This window comes from Xiphophorus couchianus, chromosome 20 (genome assembly GCF_001444195.1).
Source record: "Xiphophorus couchianus chromosome 20, X_couchianus-1.0, whole genome shotgun sequence".
Classification (NCBI taxonomy): domain Eukaryota; kingdom Metazoa; phylum Chordata; class Actinopteri; order Cyprinodontiformes; family Poeciliidae; genus Xiphophorus; species Xiphophorus couchianus.
In genome coordinates this window covers 29,171,309-29,184,896 of record NC_040247.1, presented here as the reverse complement: position 1 = coordinate 29,184,896, position 13,588 = coordinate 29,171,309, and the positions used below count along the sequence as shown (strand labels likewise).

Genomic DNA, 13,588 nt, shown 5'->3' with positions numbered 1-13,588 from the left:
CTTGCTTAGCTAGAGAGAGGTTGAGTTGGCATCAGCTGGGTCAACAGGCCCGCCCGTTTCCCCTTTTTCTGTTTTCGGACACAATGTTTCCTTTTGACCTGTGGTCCTCGCACCCTGCTGTGCCAGTCCATTGGCTCCCCAGTGTGGATTTCAGCCTTGGTGACATATTACCAGCCGAACTGTCTCCAATAGCCATCAGCTAAGCCGAGCAGCATAAAGTTTGTTTTTATTCAAACTTCAGCAGTTTTCTAGTTGTTCTGCTGAGGCAGTGACATCAATGTGTGACATCACGCAAATTGATGTCACAAAGAGCGATGCACACTTTGTGGAGCTAGAGGGCATCACAGAGCTGCACGCTTGAATTCTACGGTCATAACCATTGAAGAAGAGAGACAGAGAGCACGTAGTAGTATCCTAACAAGAGATTGAAAATGAAAGCTTTTCGAGATAAAGAGGCAAATCCTAACACACAAGTAAAGAAAATCATTGAGAAATTTTTGGATTTGTCCAGAGAAAAGGGATCAACAATGAGTCGCAGCAGTAAGACATCATCTTGTGATTCTGGAAAGGAAAAAGTACAACAGACATTAGCTAAAGAGACACAGAAGCTCCATGGAATATTGAAAGAAGTTGGCATGATGTCCATTGTAAAACAGTCTCTGATTGAAGGAAATGAGGAGCTGAACATGCAAGTTCTGAACATAGAACAAGCTACATTTGAAAAAGACAAGCTTCGAGACAAAGATGAGGAATTAAACAAACTGTTGCACATAAACAGAACCTTAAAGGAGAACAACACCACCCTGGAGCAGAATACCACTGCCTTGGAGAACAAAAGCACCTCCCTGAAGCAGAGAATCAATGCCCTGGAAAAGGACAAAAATACCCTGGAGCAGGAAAAAACTGCCCTAGGGCAGAAAAGCACCGCTCTTCAGCAGAGAATCAATGCCCTGGAGAAGGACAAAGATACCCTGGAGCAGGAGAAAACTGCCCTAGGGCAGAAAAGCACCGCTCTTCAGCAGAGAATCAATGCCCTGGAGAAGGAAAAAAATACCCTGGAGCAGGAGAAAACTGCCCTAGGGCAGAAAAGCACCGCTCTTCAGCAGAGAATCAATGCCCTGGAGAAGGAAAAAAATACCCTGGAGCAGGAAAAAACTGCCTTAGGGCAGAAAAGCACCGCTCTGGAACAGAGAATCAACACCCTGGAGAAAGAAAAAAGTACCCTGGAGAAGGAAAAAACTGCTCTAGGGAATAAAAACACCACTCTGAAACATATAAACCATGCCCTGGAAAGGGAAAGAAATACCCTGGAGCTGGAAAACACCATTTTCGACGAGATAAACACCGTCTTGGAGCAGAAAAGAGCCTCCTTGGAGGAGAAAAGCAACTTCTTGGAACAGATAAACACCGCCCTGACGCTGAACAGCACCACTCTGGAGCAGAAATGTACTCTCTTGGAGAATTTAAACACTGCCTTGGAGCAGCAAAACGAGATCCTGGAGCAGAAAAATACTGACTTGAAGAATATGAACACCGACCTGCAGCTTAAACTGGAGCAGCTGAACCAGCAGCCACCTGAACAGAAAACCAGTGAAAACATCCAATCAGTTTCAGATCAGCCACAGAAGCAGCTGCCTATATTCAGACGTGTCATCAGTGGCGTCTCCAATACATTCCTGAAAATGTACCAAACAGGTACTCTCAGGTACTGGATTGACACTTGGTACTTCTAAATAAAGAAGTGTGATGAGGGCTCCAAGCTTCATGCTTGAGTATCTGTGGCAGAAAGGCTAGAGGACAACAGAACTGCGGTGTCAGGGGAGCTTGACACTTGTGGACTTATGGCGGAAAAGCTTAACGCTTGAAAGATGTTGACAGGAGAGCTTGAGGCCCGCAGGACTGCGGTGCCATGGGAACTTGAGGCCATCGAACACAGGTCTCCTTCGTCACCAGACAATTCCTTTGTCGCCAGGTCATCAGACCCTTATTTATCTTATGAACTCTAGTTTTGCTTTTATTTTAGTTAGGCGTCAGATGAGGAGCTTGGTCTGCTGACCCCAAGCTCCTCCCGGCCTGCCTCCAGGGCTTCGTATCAAGTCCTGTTGGTCTCCAGGCTGACCTCCAGGGCTTCGTAGCGAGTCCTGTTGGTCTCCGGGCTGACCTCCAGGGCTTCGTAGCGAGTCCTGTTGGTCTCCGGGCTGACCTCCAGGGCTTCGTAGCGAGTCCTGTTGGTCTCCGGGCTGACCTCCAGGGCTTCGTAGCGAGTCCTGTTGGTCTCCGGGCTGACCTCCAGGGCTTCGTAGCGAGTCCTGTTGGTCTCCGGGCTGACCTCCAGGGCTTCGTAGAGGGTCCTGTTGGTCTCCGGGCTGACCTCCAGGGCTTCGTAGCGAGTCCTGTTGGTCTCCTGGCTGACCTCCAGGGCTTCGTAGCGAGTCCTGTTGGTCTCCGGGCTGACCTCCAGGGCTTCGTAGAGGGTCCCATCGGCCTCCAGGTTCGTATTTGGTTTATGTATGTTGTATAATGGTTCATAAATTACATTTTGAAAACTATGTTTGATATTTATCCTTACAGGACTTTGATATAAGGTAGCTATGGAAAGATAGTTTAAATCCAATAGCCCCTTACCTTTGTGAAATGAAGAGCAAATGTTTCCAAAGCACAGTTAAAGAGTTGCTGGTAAATTAATTTATTACCATGTTATAGAGTGGGAACGGATTATATCAGGTGGCTAAAGTATTTGGTTCTCCTCCTTTAACTTTGGCAAATAATTTCTGGCAGTTGAAATATCGATTCTCTCCTCTCCTCCCCCCATAACTTGGGGAAATAAAGAGCAACTGTTTCCAAATTCTCAAAAAATATTATGTGTGATAGCATGTAATATACTATAAATTTCCTTAATCCAGTAATCTGTTATATTTTACATTAGAACAGGATTTACCAGGAAGTCTACACTCTCATCTTTTCAGGAAGTCTTAATTTTTGTGCCCTGCTATCAGCAGCTTCCATCCTCTTATATCAGCAACGAACAATTAGAAATACACACTCCGTGTTGGAAAACTGTGTTTGGTGACTGACTTTTATTTGTCAGACTTAAGTGACAAAAGTTGGAAAAAGAGCGATTCTCTTGGCGTTTAAAATAACAACACAAAACAGCGTAAGAAGACCTCGTTTATTTATTTATTTTACAATTTTGTTATAGCTTCTTTTTAAAACAACAGCTGCCGATTAAACTGAATGTTACAACCTTGACATGATTATATGAGTTGTTTTAGTTGTGTATGACTTATATGAGTTGTCTTCCATTTCTCGGCCCAAGAAGGAGAAGGATCAGGCCTGGAAAGCTCTGAAGGAGAGAGAAAACATTCTCAAGCTATTAGATGGAGAAAAAGAAGCAATGTTTGGTTTTTCTTTTTTCTTTAACCCACATCTCATCCTGTCCTTACAGACTCAGACAGGAGAAACTGCCCTGTAGTGTAAACATTTATGTGACATAGTTTTAATAGTGTGTAAAATCAGCCATCTGACTCTCAGCCTTGAGTAACTTTTTACTCAAATGATCTGAAAATGATGGTCAGATCATTTTCAGATCATTTTCAGATCTGACCATCTGAAAATGGTCAGATCTGCCTCTCTGGCTGCAATGCGCGCTCCCGACACAGGGGGCGCGGATTTTCACAGGGTAACAGAATTTCAGCACGGATCGTGCAGTGACGACACTGTGGACATAGAAATGAAGACGTAGATGTGCCTCTAACCCTGAAAGCTTTACGTCAGTATCGCCCCCTTTGTGTCGGGTGGACGCAGCTCCCCGCGGTCCGGACCAACGCAGCTAAACACCAGCTGACCAAATCCAGATGTCAGCTTTTGTTTTTTTGAGCTGCTTCCTGGAGCTTTATTGTAAGAAAACAAAATAATTTTATGATTGAAAATTTTGTATTGAAATTTTCTTAATTTCTATGGAAGCCCGTTTCCGTCACTCTGTTAAAAAAAATAAAATAAAATAAATTATCTCATTATGATATAGTATCTCAAAATAATGAGTTACTATCTCATTATAATGAGACAGTATCTCAAAATAACGAGATAATAATAAGATAGTATCTCATTATAATGAGATAATTATTATTATTTTTATTTTTTTTACAGAGTGGCGGAAACGGGCTCCCATAAATTTCAACACGAGCTTCCAGGTGAAACGTTGTTTCTTCCGCTCTTATAATTTAAATATTTTATTTCACAGCCTTCTGATCCACCGTGTGTTACAGCAACACTCCTGATTCCATATTCAGATTAAGTTAACGGATAAAAGAGAAAAGAAAAAAAAATGATTTTGGGATTTTGCTACATCTTAGGTAGACTAAGATTGATCAACATTTACATAACTAATATGTGAAATATGTCTGTTTATGTGTAATCTGTGGATATATAACTTTCACATTTCAAAATAAATGATTTTTTCATTAATATTCTAATGTGCTAAAATGCACCTATGTTTCTTATTTTTACTTTTTTTTAAAATACAAAACTGTTTTCTATCATTTCGAGGTTTACATCTGTTTTAATGTCTATGTTGTGAGCGAGTGCAACCGAATTTAATTCTTTGTGCACAAAAGCCTAGCAGGTTAATTCAACATAGACATGAGTGAAACATAGATCTGGCTACATTTGATTCTTATTCTTTCAGTTCTTATTAGAATTTTACACGAAACGCGCCTGAAGTTGTAACAAATCAAGCAGGTTGAAAACGGAGTGATTGGAGACAAGACAAGTTCCCGTGTTTACATTTAAAAAAAAAACGGCAGCCGTCGAGGCAACATCTATGTATCTATATCTATGTTGCTGCTGCTAATGACAGAAGCTAAACCCTTTATTTCTCCGCGAGGCGGTCGGAGGCAGCAGCCGGGAACCACCGGCGTTTGGCCGGAGGAAGGTAGGCAGGTTGAAAATAGTTCGGTTCTGAACGAGAGAAGAGAAAATGGACAGGGCCGTCAGTCTGCCCAGCCAACCAGAAAAGGTCACCACAGGTAACACTTTTACTCACCTAGTGCGAAACATGACGAAAACATTTATTCTGCGCCGAATCTTTAAAAAAAAAAAGAAGAGAAAAAAAGATATCAGTCCGCGTCGTCATATTCTTACTGTATAATATTTGGTCTTTGGTAATTGCTGATATTATTTTTGGTGTAGCCAAACTGTCAGTAGGTGTACATTACATGAGCGTGTCTTTGAAAGGCGGTGACAGAGTGGTTACACAAGCCTGGATCACCATGGACTCCCAGCTGTTCTGACTCCGAACCCAGATATTATGAAGTTATCAGGGTTCCGAGCCCGCGGCTTCTGACGGGTGGCCACTGCAAAGGAACCCATGAGAATAGCTTGCAGTTTTAGTGATAATATTACATTTTATTACATTTTATTAAGTGAGCACGTCGATTTATAACCTAAGTTAAGAAATAATTGATTATTATCTGTGTAGATGTCATCTTTGCATTATGTTGCTTGGTTTTCTTCCTTAACATTCAGTCAAGTTATGTCAAATTCAAATATATATTTTTTTCTATGTGAACTGTACGATTATGGTTTAATTGCACTTGCAAAAACTAACTCATAAAATCAGGGATTTCCCAGACTCTGTGACAGTCATGATGTAGCCTTGCAATGTGTGTTGTAGTGAACCTGGTTGAGACCAGCACGGCCCCCAGTGGGATGGAACTGGTCAGCTTCTATCAGACCAACAGAGTGGGGGACCCCATGGACCTGGTAGCTCTTGCCGAGCAAGTGCAGAAGGTGAGGCATGTTTTGTCAAGTTGTCTAGCTCACAAGAGCGTTTTTCCTCCTGAAGTGACGTGGATGTTTCTCAGGGGGACGACTTTGTCAAAGCCAACGCTTGCAACAAACTGACAGTAATCGCTGACCAGATCAGGTACCTGCAGGAGCAGGCCAAAAAGGTATGACCGTCGATTCACAAAACGGTTGTGTTTAGGTTCAGACGGGTCACGTTCACCCGTCGGATGGCGCGTGGCATTGATCGCCGTTTGACGACCGCAGGTTTTAGAAGAAGCAAAGAGAGACGCTGACCTCCACCATGCTGCCTGTAATATTGTGAAAAAGCCAGGCAACATGTATTACTTGTACCAGCGGCCGTCTGGACAGAAATACTTCTCCATCATCTCCCCTAAGGTTGGTTCCATGAAACGTGAGTTTCGAGTTCTGTCACCTCCGCTCATTTTATGCATTATCTAACACACCCGGAGGGGGAGTCTCTGTAGGGAGCTCATATGAATACCTAACATGACTCAGCAGTTCTGTGCATGTGTGTGTGTGTGTGTGTGTGATGTCGCAACAGTTGCAGTTCAAAATTTAAACTCTTGGCAGAGAGTTTTTGTCCTCATTATTTACCAGGAGAGTTCAGTGTTTTAGCAGCCGCTTACATTTCACCCTCAGCTGTTGCCGACAAAGGATGTGAAGTCATCGGTTCAGTTGTTGCTAAGTTACAGACGCGAATTAGTAAATATATAAGAGACATTGTGCAGGAATAAGTGGGATAAAATACATCACTCAGAGCGACAACCCTGGAGTAAAATTTGTCCAGTGGACAAAAATCTCACGTCCAGTTGGCAGCCGAATTTTTATTAGGTTAGCATGAGACTGTTTTTTTTTTTATACAGAGTCATCTTGTTTTATCTCTATCTGGCTTACCTGTTTTCCAATTTCCTTTGAAGGAGTGGGGACCAAGCTGCCCTCATCCGTTTCTTGGCGCATTCAAGCTTCAGCCTGACATGTCCTGGACTCCTGTGGATGAGGTGGAGAAGAGGGACGCAGAGCTCGCCGTCATGGGCAAACTGCTCAGCCACCAGACAGCCCTACCTCCATACACGGGACCCAACTTCAGAGGTCTAGATGAATAAAGTCCCGTTTAAACTGGACCAAAAATATGATCGGTAGCCTACATACAGATACATGTCCCACGCAAGGAGAACCACCGTTTTGTCTTAGGCTGCCATAAATGCATAATGGCTTATTTTCAAAGAATGTGTGTTTTTCATTTTCTGGAAAATATCAAACCAGGACTCATGAGTGTGTGTGTGCTTAATTTAAACAGTTTGGAATGTTTTTGCTGTGCTTGTATTTGACCAATCATTAACACAAACCAATGGTTTACATGGGACAGTCATACCTCTACAGCAGTCGGACATCAACACGCTTCGGAGACAGAGAAAAACGTCACAGAATAGAAAAAGTGTCTACATTTTCTTTTCACCATCAACAGGTGCAGTTTCTGGAATTCTGTTCGGAAAGTAAAACTCCTGTAAACTCGTTCCACACAGAGAAATGCATCTCAAGTGTTTACTTTTCTTAATCTAATTTCTGGTGTCAAGTTGACGAAATCCCCAAATGGGAGTTTTTCAAAACATTGAAATGTTGCATCAGGCTAATAAAACCAGATTTTCTTACAGAAACGTTCTGTGCAGCACTCAGTACTTGGTCAGGGCTCCTTTTGGATGAAACACTGCATCAATGCGCCGTGGTGTGGAGGCAGTCAGCCTGTGGTTCTGCTGAGGTGCAACCGCAGCACAACAGAGACCTACATCTGTTAGTTCGGGTTTGTCTTACTTACTCTTCCCAAAAGCCCACAGATTTCCTGTGGGGTTCATGTCAGGCCAGTTTGTTGGTGTTAAGATGGTCATTAAACCAGCTTTCGGTAAGTTCTGTAGTGTGGGGAGGTATCAAGTCCTGCTAGAAAATAAAATCAGCATCTCCATAAAGCTCGTCAGCATAGGGAAATGACCGCGGACTTCAGAAAACCCAGTGAATTAACACCGGCACATGACATGGCAACCCAAATCACTTGTGAAAACCTAACAGTGGCCAAAAGCAGGATGGAGTTTGTGTCTCTCCACTCTTCCTCCAGACTCTGGATCTTGATTTCCAAATGAAATACAAACTTTACTTTCATCTGTTTTTGGGATGTAAAGCACTTTGAACTGTCCTGTTGCTGAAATGTGCTGTACAAATAAACCTGATTGATTTAACTTGATTGATCTGAAAGGAAAACTTTGGACTACCAAACCAAAGTATAGTTCTTTTTCTCCAGGTCCAGTAAAACACTTCTGACTTTAGCCTCTGGTTCAGGACTGGTTCCATACAACGAACGTGTGTTGATCTTGAATCTCTGACTCCAGCTGCAGTCTATGCCTTCTCAGATTTTTCAATGATCTTTGCTTCGCAGTTCTCTTACAGCTGCAGTATGTAACTGTTATTAAAAAAATATGTCTACATTTTTTACCAGCCCTAAAAATTATATACCTATTTTTCCATAATGCAATCTGAACATTTTACATAACGCAGATTAACTAAAGCACCTACTTTGAGCTGAACCTAAATTTAAAATTCCCCCCATATTTAATTTGCATTTATAAAAAAAAAAACAAGGAACAAGGAGACATTACTTGTACGTACAAAAATAAGAAATTAGAGAGCCGACTGACACTTCCTCCAAAATGAACCAACTCTTTTCTACCATTTTTTTTATTAATCATCCAATATTCTTGCATGTTGAGTTTAACATAAGGTTCCCCGTTTGGACCATAGGATTGTAAACTTGTTTGTCTCTAGATTTTTCTGAGAATGTTAATCTTTCCATCTCATAGATGTCATTAACACATTCTGTCCATATCCGTCGTCTTTTAACAGTGATGTGTTGTGGCTCGACTGTCGGCTAGGCCATCTCTGCGTTAAAAATACTTTGATTGATTTAATGTCATTTATTTGGCACCAGTGGGGTTTGACAGTAATGACAGGAAGGGGGCAGAGAGAAGGAAGGGGAAGACATGCAGCAAAGGAACCGAGGACGGGAGTCGTACTCGCGATGCCACGATGTAATTTTTTTTTTTCTTCTAGTTTGAAAAGATCAGTGTATTTTATTATGGAGAATGAATCTAAACTTTACTGTCTGAATTAGTAAAGTAAGGGAACTTTTCAAAAGAAGACAATATATTTAACTTCATATGTTTATTAAAAGATCATCAAAGTGCAATAGTCTTAATTTCAAATCAATTATCTGCTTTTTTTTTAAAGCTACACTGAAAAATGTCCATGTTAAAATCATGAGACAGAATTCTCTAGTGAAGAAGTGACTTTCAGCAGGTATGAGTTCATCTGAGGAAGCAGCCGACAGTCATCGGTGGCCATGTTGAAGTGCGCGGCGTCCTCCGTAGAGCCGATCTTAAGCAGCATGTGAGACTTTGGTGGGAGAAACAGGAGCGCCCTGAACTCGGCTGCCTCCTCCAACGGGTCTGGCACAAGGAAGGAATGGAAGTGTTTCTCCACCAGAGCTTTCAGAGCGGCCTCCCCCAGCTGGCAGCAGAACAGACTGATACAAGACTCTCCCGTCTCACGGCGCATTTCATCCCACAGGCACTCAAAGACGTCTCGTGTGCTGGCTCTGCTCCAGGTTGGGGGTGCGGGCAGCGGCAGGAAGACCTGCTGGAATGCCACGTGGATGTCCGGCATAGCGGTGTGCCAGGTGAGCCCGTCCTTAGAGGTGAAGATGGCGCTCGCGTGGATGGTGGTTGGGTACGGCCGTTTGGGCTTCAGTGTCAGCTGCACCACGGGCGGTGGTCCCTGTCTGAAGAGACAGGGGACGCTGATGTCCTGCAGCTCTTCGTAGTGATCGTCTGTGAGGCTGAAGTGGAGCTGGATGCTGAAAAGCTGCTCGAAGCGAGGGTCATGGGGCTCCGTGTGGGTCAGGTGGTACTTTAACACGATAAGTGAAGCAAAGCCAGACTTGCTGAACTGAGCCCTGTAACATTCCAGTGTTTTGTACTCATCCTCCTGATTCAGCTGAAGGTTTTCTGCCTCTTGATGTGGCCCAGGTAAAGCCTCGGTCAGCTGAAATATGGGTTTCTCGGTCTGGTGGACGGTCAGGGTGTTAGTCAGCCCCTCGCTCTCCGCCATAACGCAGGACAGCGTTCGCTTCTTGACTTGACTGCCGCCCTCTGCGGCACTCTGCACCAGCACTGCGGACAGCTTCTCCCGAGATAACATCGTGAGGAACGTGTAGTAGAGGCGGGCGTGGTCCCTGATGTCCGTGTCGCCATAGTGGAAGGCAAGATGCTGCAGAATGTCGGCCAAAGGAATAAGCATAGAGTCCAGATTGGGATGGAGGAGCACACGGCGGCAAACTCCCAGCAGACCATTTCCCAACTGCCAGTCGCCACTGGTACACAGCGAGGAGGAAGTTTGGGTGACAATAGTGGACAGAAAGCTAAGGGAGCTACGCTGACAGATTTCTTCTTCCTCTCCCACCCGATCCAGCACCTTAAGGTGGCTGCTGAGGTCATGTAGGGGGAGCTGGCCAAACGGGATCCTGGTTATCACTCTCTGGAGACCCTGCAGGAGCCCCACAAACCACTTGCACTCTGGTAACCTCTCTTGAGTCTGATTGACTAGGTTGAGGATGTGTGGGGCCAGCCGGGTGTGTTGGAGGTAGAGATGGCATAGCTGCTCGCTAAGGCAAGTTGCGTACCGCTCCACATGGTGGAAGTAAAACAGGAAGAGGAAGGCAGCTCTGAAAAAGGTCACAACAATATCTCTGCTGCCTCCCCTGTCCACGATGTGCAGCAGCGCCGCAAGGTGGTCGTAGATGTAGGCCAGGCCCCGGCTCTCCTCGTCCCCTTCTTCCAGGAAGACCAGAGCCTGCAGGTTGAGTCGGCTCAGCAGGGTGGCGCTGTCATTAAACACCGAAGGCAGCAGGACCGAGGCCAGCTGTGGGGTCAGCAGCACAGGAGGGGCCTCGTCGCTGTCACCGCAGCTGATTGGACGGTTCTCTGGAAAGTGCAGGATGCAGTCCATGTAGAAGAGCTTCTCGGGCGAGCTCAGGAGCGGGTGCTGGGAGAGGACTACCAGCCGCTTCAGGAGGAAGGCTTCGTCTTCGGCGCTGAAGAGGCTGTCGGTGAAGCCGCACTTCATCAGCAGGGTGACATGGAGGAGGCAAACCTGACGGTGTCAATAACAAGAGGGGGGGAAACCTGTTCAGCAGTTTTAGGAACTCTTTGTGCTGCCAACTCAAATTCATGCCATGTCAGAAATAACCAAAAATGACGCAAGTAGCTAAAACCATTCCAGCTCTGGGCTCTAAAAGAATGTCGACGCACGGCTTAACTTGAAACTAATTTACTGTGCCTGGCAAACATACCAACAACCCAGCATATTTTATATGACATGCCAACACAAAGCAGTGTAAAATTATAAACTGGGAGGAAGCTTATAATTTCCTCCTAGCAGATTTTTTCTTTTTAACATTAAAAAGAAAAATCTGAAAAATGTAGCATCCCACTTTAGTTTGTAAATAATCCCTGAACACAAACCTCGTTGGTTCCCAGCAGTCGCAGGAGCTGAGCTCGAAATATGGCTGGAGGGATCCCGGGCACCATGGCAACCACCTCGGTTAGTCTGTGGAAAAGTGCAGCCTGACACAAAGGCGTGAGGAGGTAGGACTCTTCTAATAGGGAAGAGAGAACAGACCGCAGCTCCTTACAGTCAGGTCCAGTGTGAAGGGTCGGCACTCTGCCCATTGGTCCTAGGATGAGGGACAACAGCATGGCCGCATCCGTGGCGTCCATGTGGACGGCTTCCTGGTCTGCCTCCCACGCAACGCAGCCATTTCCTCCTAGCAGAGCTTTAAGATGCGCAGCGCCTGCTCCTGCTTGTTTAGTGAGCTGATAAACAGCATTTCTCAGCGCCAGAATCTGCAGCACCCCAAAAGCCTGATGAAGCCTGGAGGTCTCCAGCTGCCGCAGCCCGGCCAAGAGCTCGAGGCGCTGGGAGAGAAGTCCGGGACAACTGGCCTCCATCTCACGCAGGCAGTCGCAGGCCGTTGCTCCGAGAAGGCGCCGTGTGCCCTCGCCGGGGGGGTCGCTGGCGTCCCGAGCCATCCGAAGGAGCAAGTCGAGAAAGTCCAGCGCAGCCCGGGAGTGGCCGTTCACACAGGAGGAGCAGACGAGGACGCCGGTGAGGGCCACGAGGAGATGGCAGCGAAACTGGCTGAACCTGGACGGACACTGGGTGAACACCGACATGAGATCCAGGGCTGTCTCCTCGCCGGCAGATTCTGAGGAGCACAGCAGGGTTGGATATTCACAGAGGGGAGACAACAGGAGGACCTGGGTGGGATAAAGAACACAAGGGATCAGAAACTCTTACGAGAAACATCGATATATGATTAGGAGCAAGTGCCAAATCCAGCAAATCCATTAGGAGCACCAAATCCAGCCCGCCATGACCCATTTGTGGCTCATAAATAGAACTTTTAGACTTAAATAGTATTCAAATTAAAACCACATTTTTATGTGAATAGTTTAATACCTAGTTTAAGTTTAAGAAGTCCTAGTGTAGTGCAGAAAACGCTCCCATTTTTAACAGTTTGTTATTTTTTTTTTCCTGCCAAAGTAACAGACACTTTGAGGACATTCACTATCTTCATGTGGCGCAAAATGAAAAGGAGTTTGAGACCTTTAACATAATAAAAATTAATATTTGTTATCACATTTGTTGTACTTTAAAATATCTAATTTTAAATTTTAAAGTTTAATTTTAAAGTATACATTTTCTGAAAATGAGATCTCCTGGATAAGCGTTGTTAAGTCATTTGGCTGAGCCCATCTCCAAACATCTACAATAAAATTGTGAAATATATATTGCATTGGTGATCCTTTGACATTTACGTTAAAAATGTTAGCTTGTTGTCACCTTTTAGTAATTGGGAGAAATAATTTCCTGAAAAAACCTCCTGGATAAGTATTATTTACTGTGTGTGTGTGTTTCTCCAAACATCCACAGTAAAATAGGAAATACTTATTCTGGACACAAATAGTATATGTATGTAAAAGAAATAGCTTTGTCAAACATATTTTTTATGACGCTTATACTTCTTTTCTTTTCATTCCTGTTTTTTCGCCTGCAGGGGACCTTCTAGTATTCGGTAAGAGGCTGGCTTGACCGCAAAAACTCACGGCCATGCAAATTGGCCTTTTCAGTTTCGAAGCCAAATGATCCCAACATGCAGACTGTCATGTCTACGTTTGTGCTGCTCTAACCTTCACTCCGTAGCTGACTCTGTCATCCCGCAGCTCCCGTAGCAGCTCTGACAGGAAAGTATCCGGGCTCGTTTCTGTCAGGAAGCCACTTGGACTGCAGCAGAAAGCTCTAATTCTCTCCGTCCAGTTTGTCGCCATTGTTGTGGAAATAAGACTCTAATGCCTGCGTGTGTTTACGCCAGAAAATTCCTTCAAAGTCATCGTACCCGTTAATTTCTTTACATTATAGACAACCCCAAGAAGACCACTTAAGTTTACGCCCTACCCTTACTCCCGTGTTGGGTCACGTGCCTATTAAATATCCACAGCGCCCCCTGCAGTGTCGGATGAGGAACTTTTTAGTAGGGAACTTGTTTGTTTTATTGAATAGAACATTTTTATAAATGTTACCAAATCAATCAATACGTCATGAAATATTTTAAACCAATATACTTTGTACCGTTTTTTTTTTTTTTTTTAAATTATCACCTAGAAACAGTAATTTATTTTGT

General features: G+C 44.4%; 3 protein-coding genes and 1 long non-coding RNA gene across 5 annotated transcripts; 2 read left to right on the top strand and 2 right to left on the bottom strand.

The window, feature by feature from the left end:
- Positions 1 to 2,084, top strand: LOC114135019 (golgin IMH1-like). The gene is made up of 2 exons (XM_028001925.1): positions 1 to 1,936; positions 2,024 to 2,084. Exon 1 carries the CDS (start codon positions 432 to 434, stop codon positions 1,731 to 1,733), a length of 1,302 nt encoding a protein of 433 aa, XP_027857726.1. The 5' UTR covers positions 1 to 431; the 3' UTR covers positions 1,734 to 1,936; positions 2,024 to 2,084.
- Positions 2,085 to 4,352: 2,268 nt separating this feature from the next.
- LOC114135022 (uncharacterized) lies at positions 4,353 to 6,503 on the bottom strand. Of its 2 annotated transcripts, none has more exons than XR_003593517.1 (4): positions 6,400 to 6,503; positions 5,214 to 5,351; positions 5,042 to 5,082; positions 4,353 to 4,956 (listed from the first exon to the last, which is right to left on the bottom strand). It is a non-coding gene; the product is annotated as an uncharacterized LOC114135022 (long non-coding RNA). The 2 variants fall into 2 exon arrangements; XR_003593516.1 differs by having other exon boundaries at positions 6,432 to 6,503.
- c20h1orf50 (chromosome 20 C1orf50 homolog) lies at positions 4,857 to 7,113 on the top strand. The gene is made up of 5 exons (XM_028001926.1): positions 4,857 to 5,024; positions 5,672 to 5,787; positions 5,862 to 5,948; positions 6,049 to 6,180; positions 6,723 to 7,113. Exons 1-5 carry the CDS (start codon positions 4,976 to 4,978, stop codon positions 6,906 to 6,908), a joined length of 570 nt encoding a protein of 189 aa, XP_027857727.1. The 5' UTR covers positions 4,857 to 4,975; the 3' UTR covers positions 6,909 to 7,113.
- Positions 7,114 to 8,995: 1,882 nt separating this feature from the next.
- On the bottom strand, positions 8,996 to 13,459 carry ap5b1 (adaptor related protein complex 5 subunit beta 1). The gene is made up of 3 exons (XM_028001922.1): positions 13,098 to 13,459; positions 11,370 to 12,164; positions 8,996 to 10,998 (listed from the first exon to the last, which is right to left on the bottom strand). Exons 1-3 carry the CDS (start codon positions 13,233 to 13,235, stop codon positions 9,106 to 9,108), a joined length of 2,826 nt encoding a protein of 941 aa, XP_027857723.1. The 5' UTR covers positions 13,236 to 13,459; the 3' UTR covers positions 8,996 to 9,105.
- Between the last annotated feature and the right edge of the window lie 129 nt (positions 13,460 to 13,588).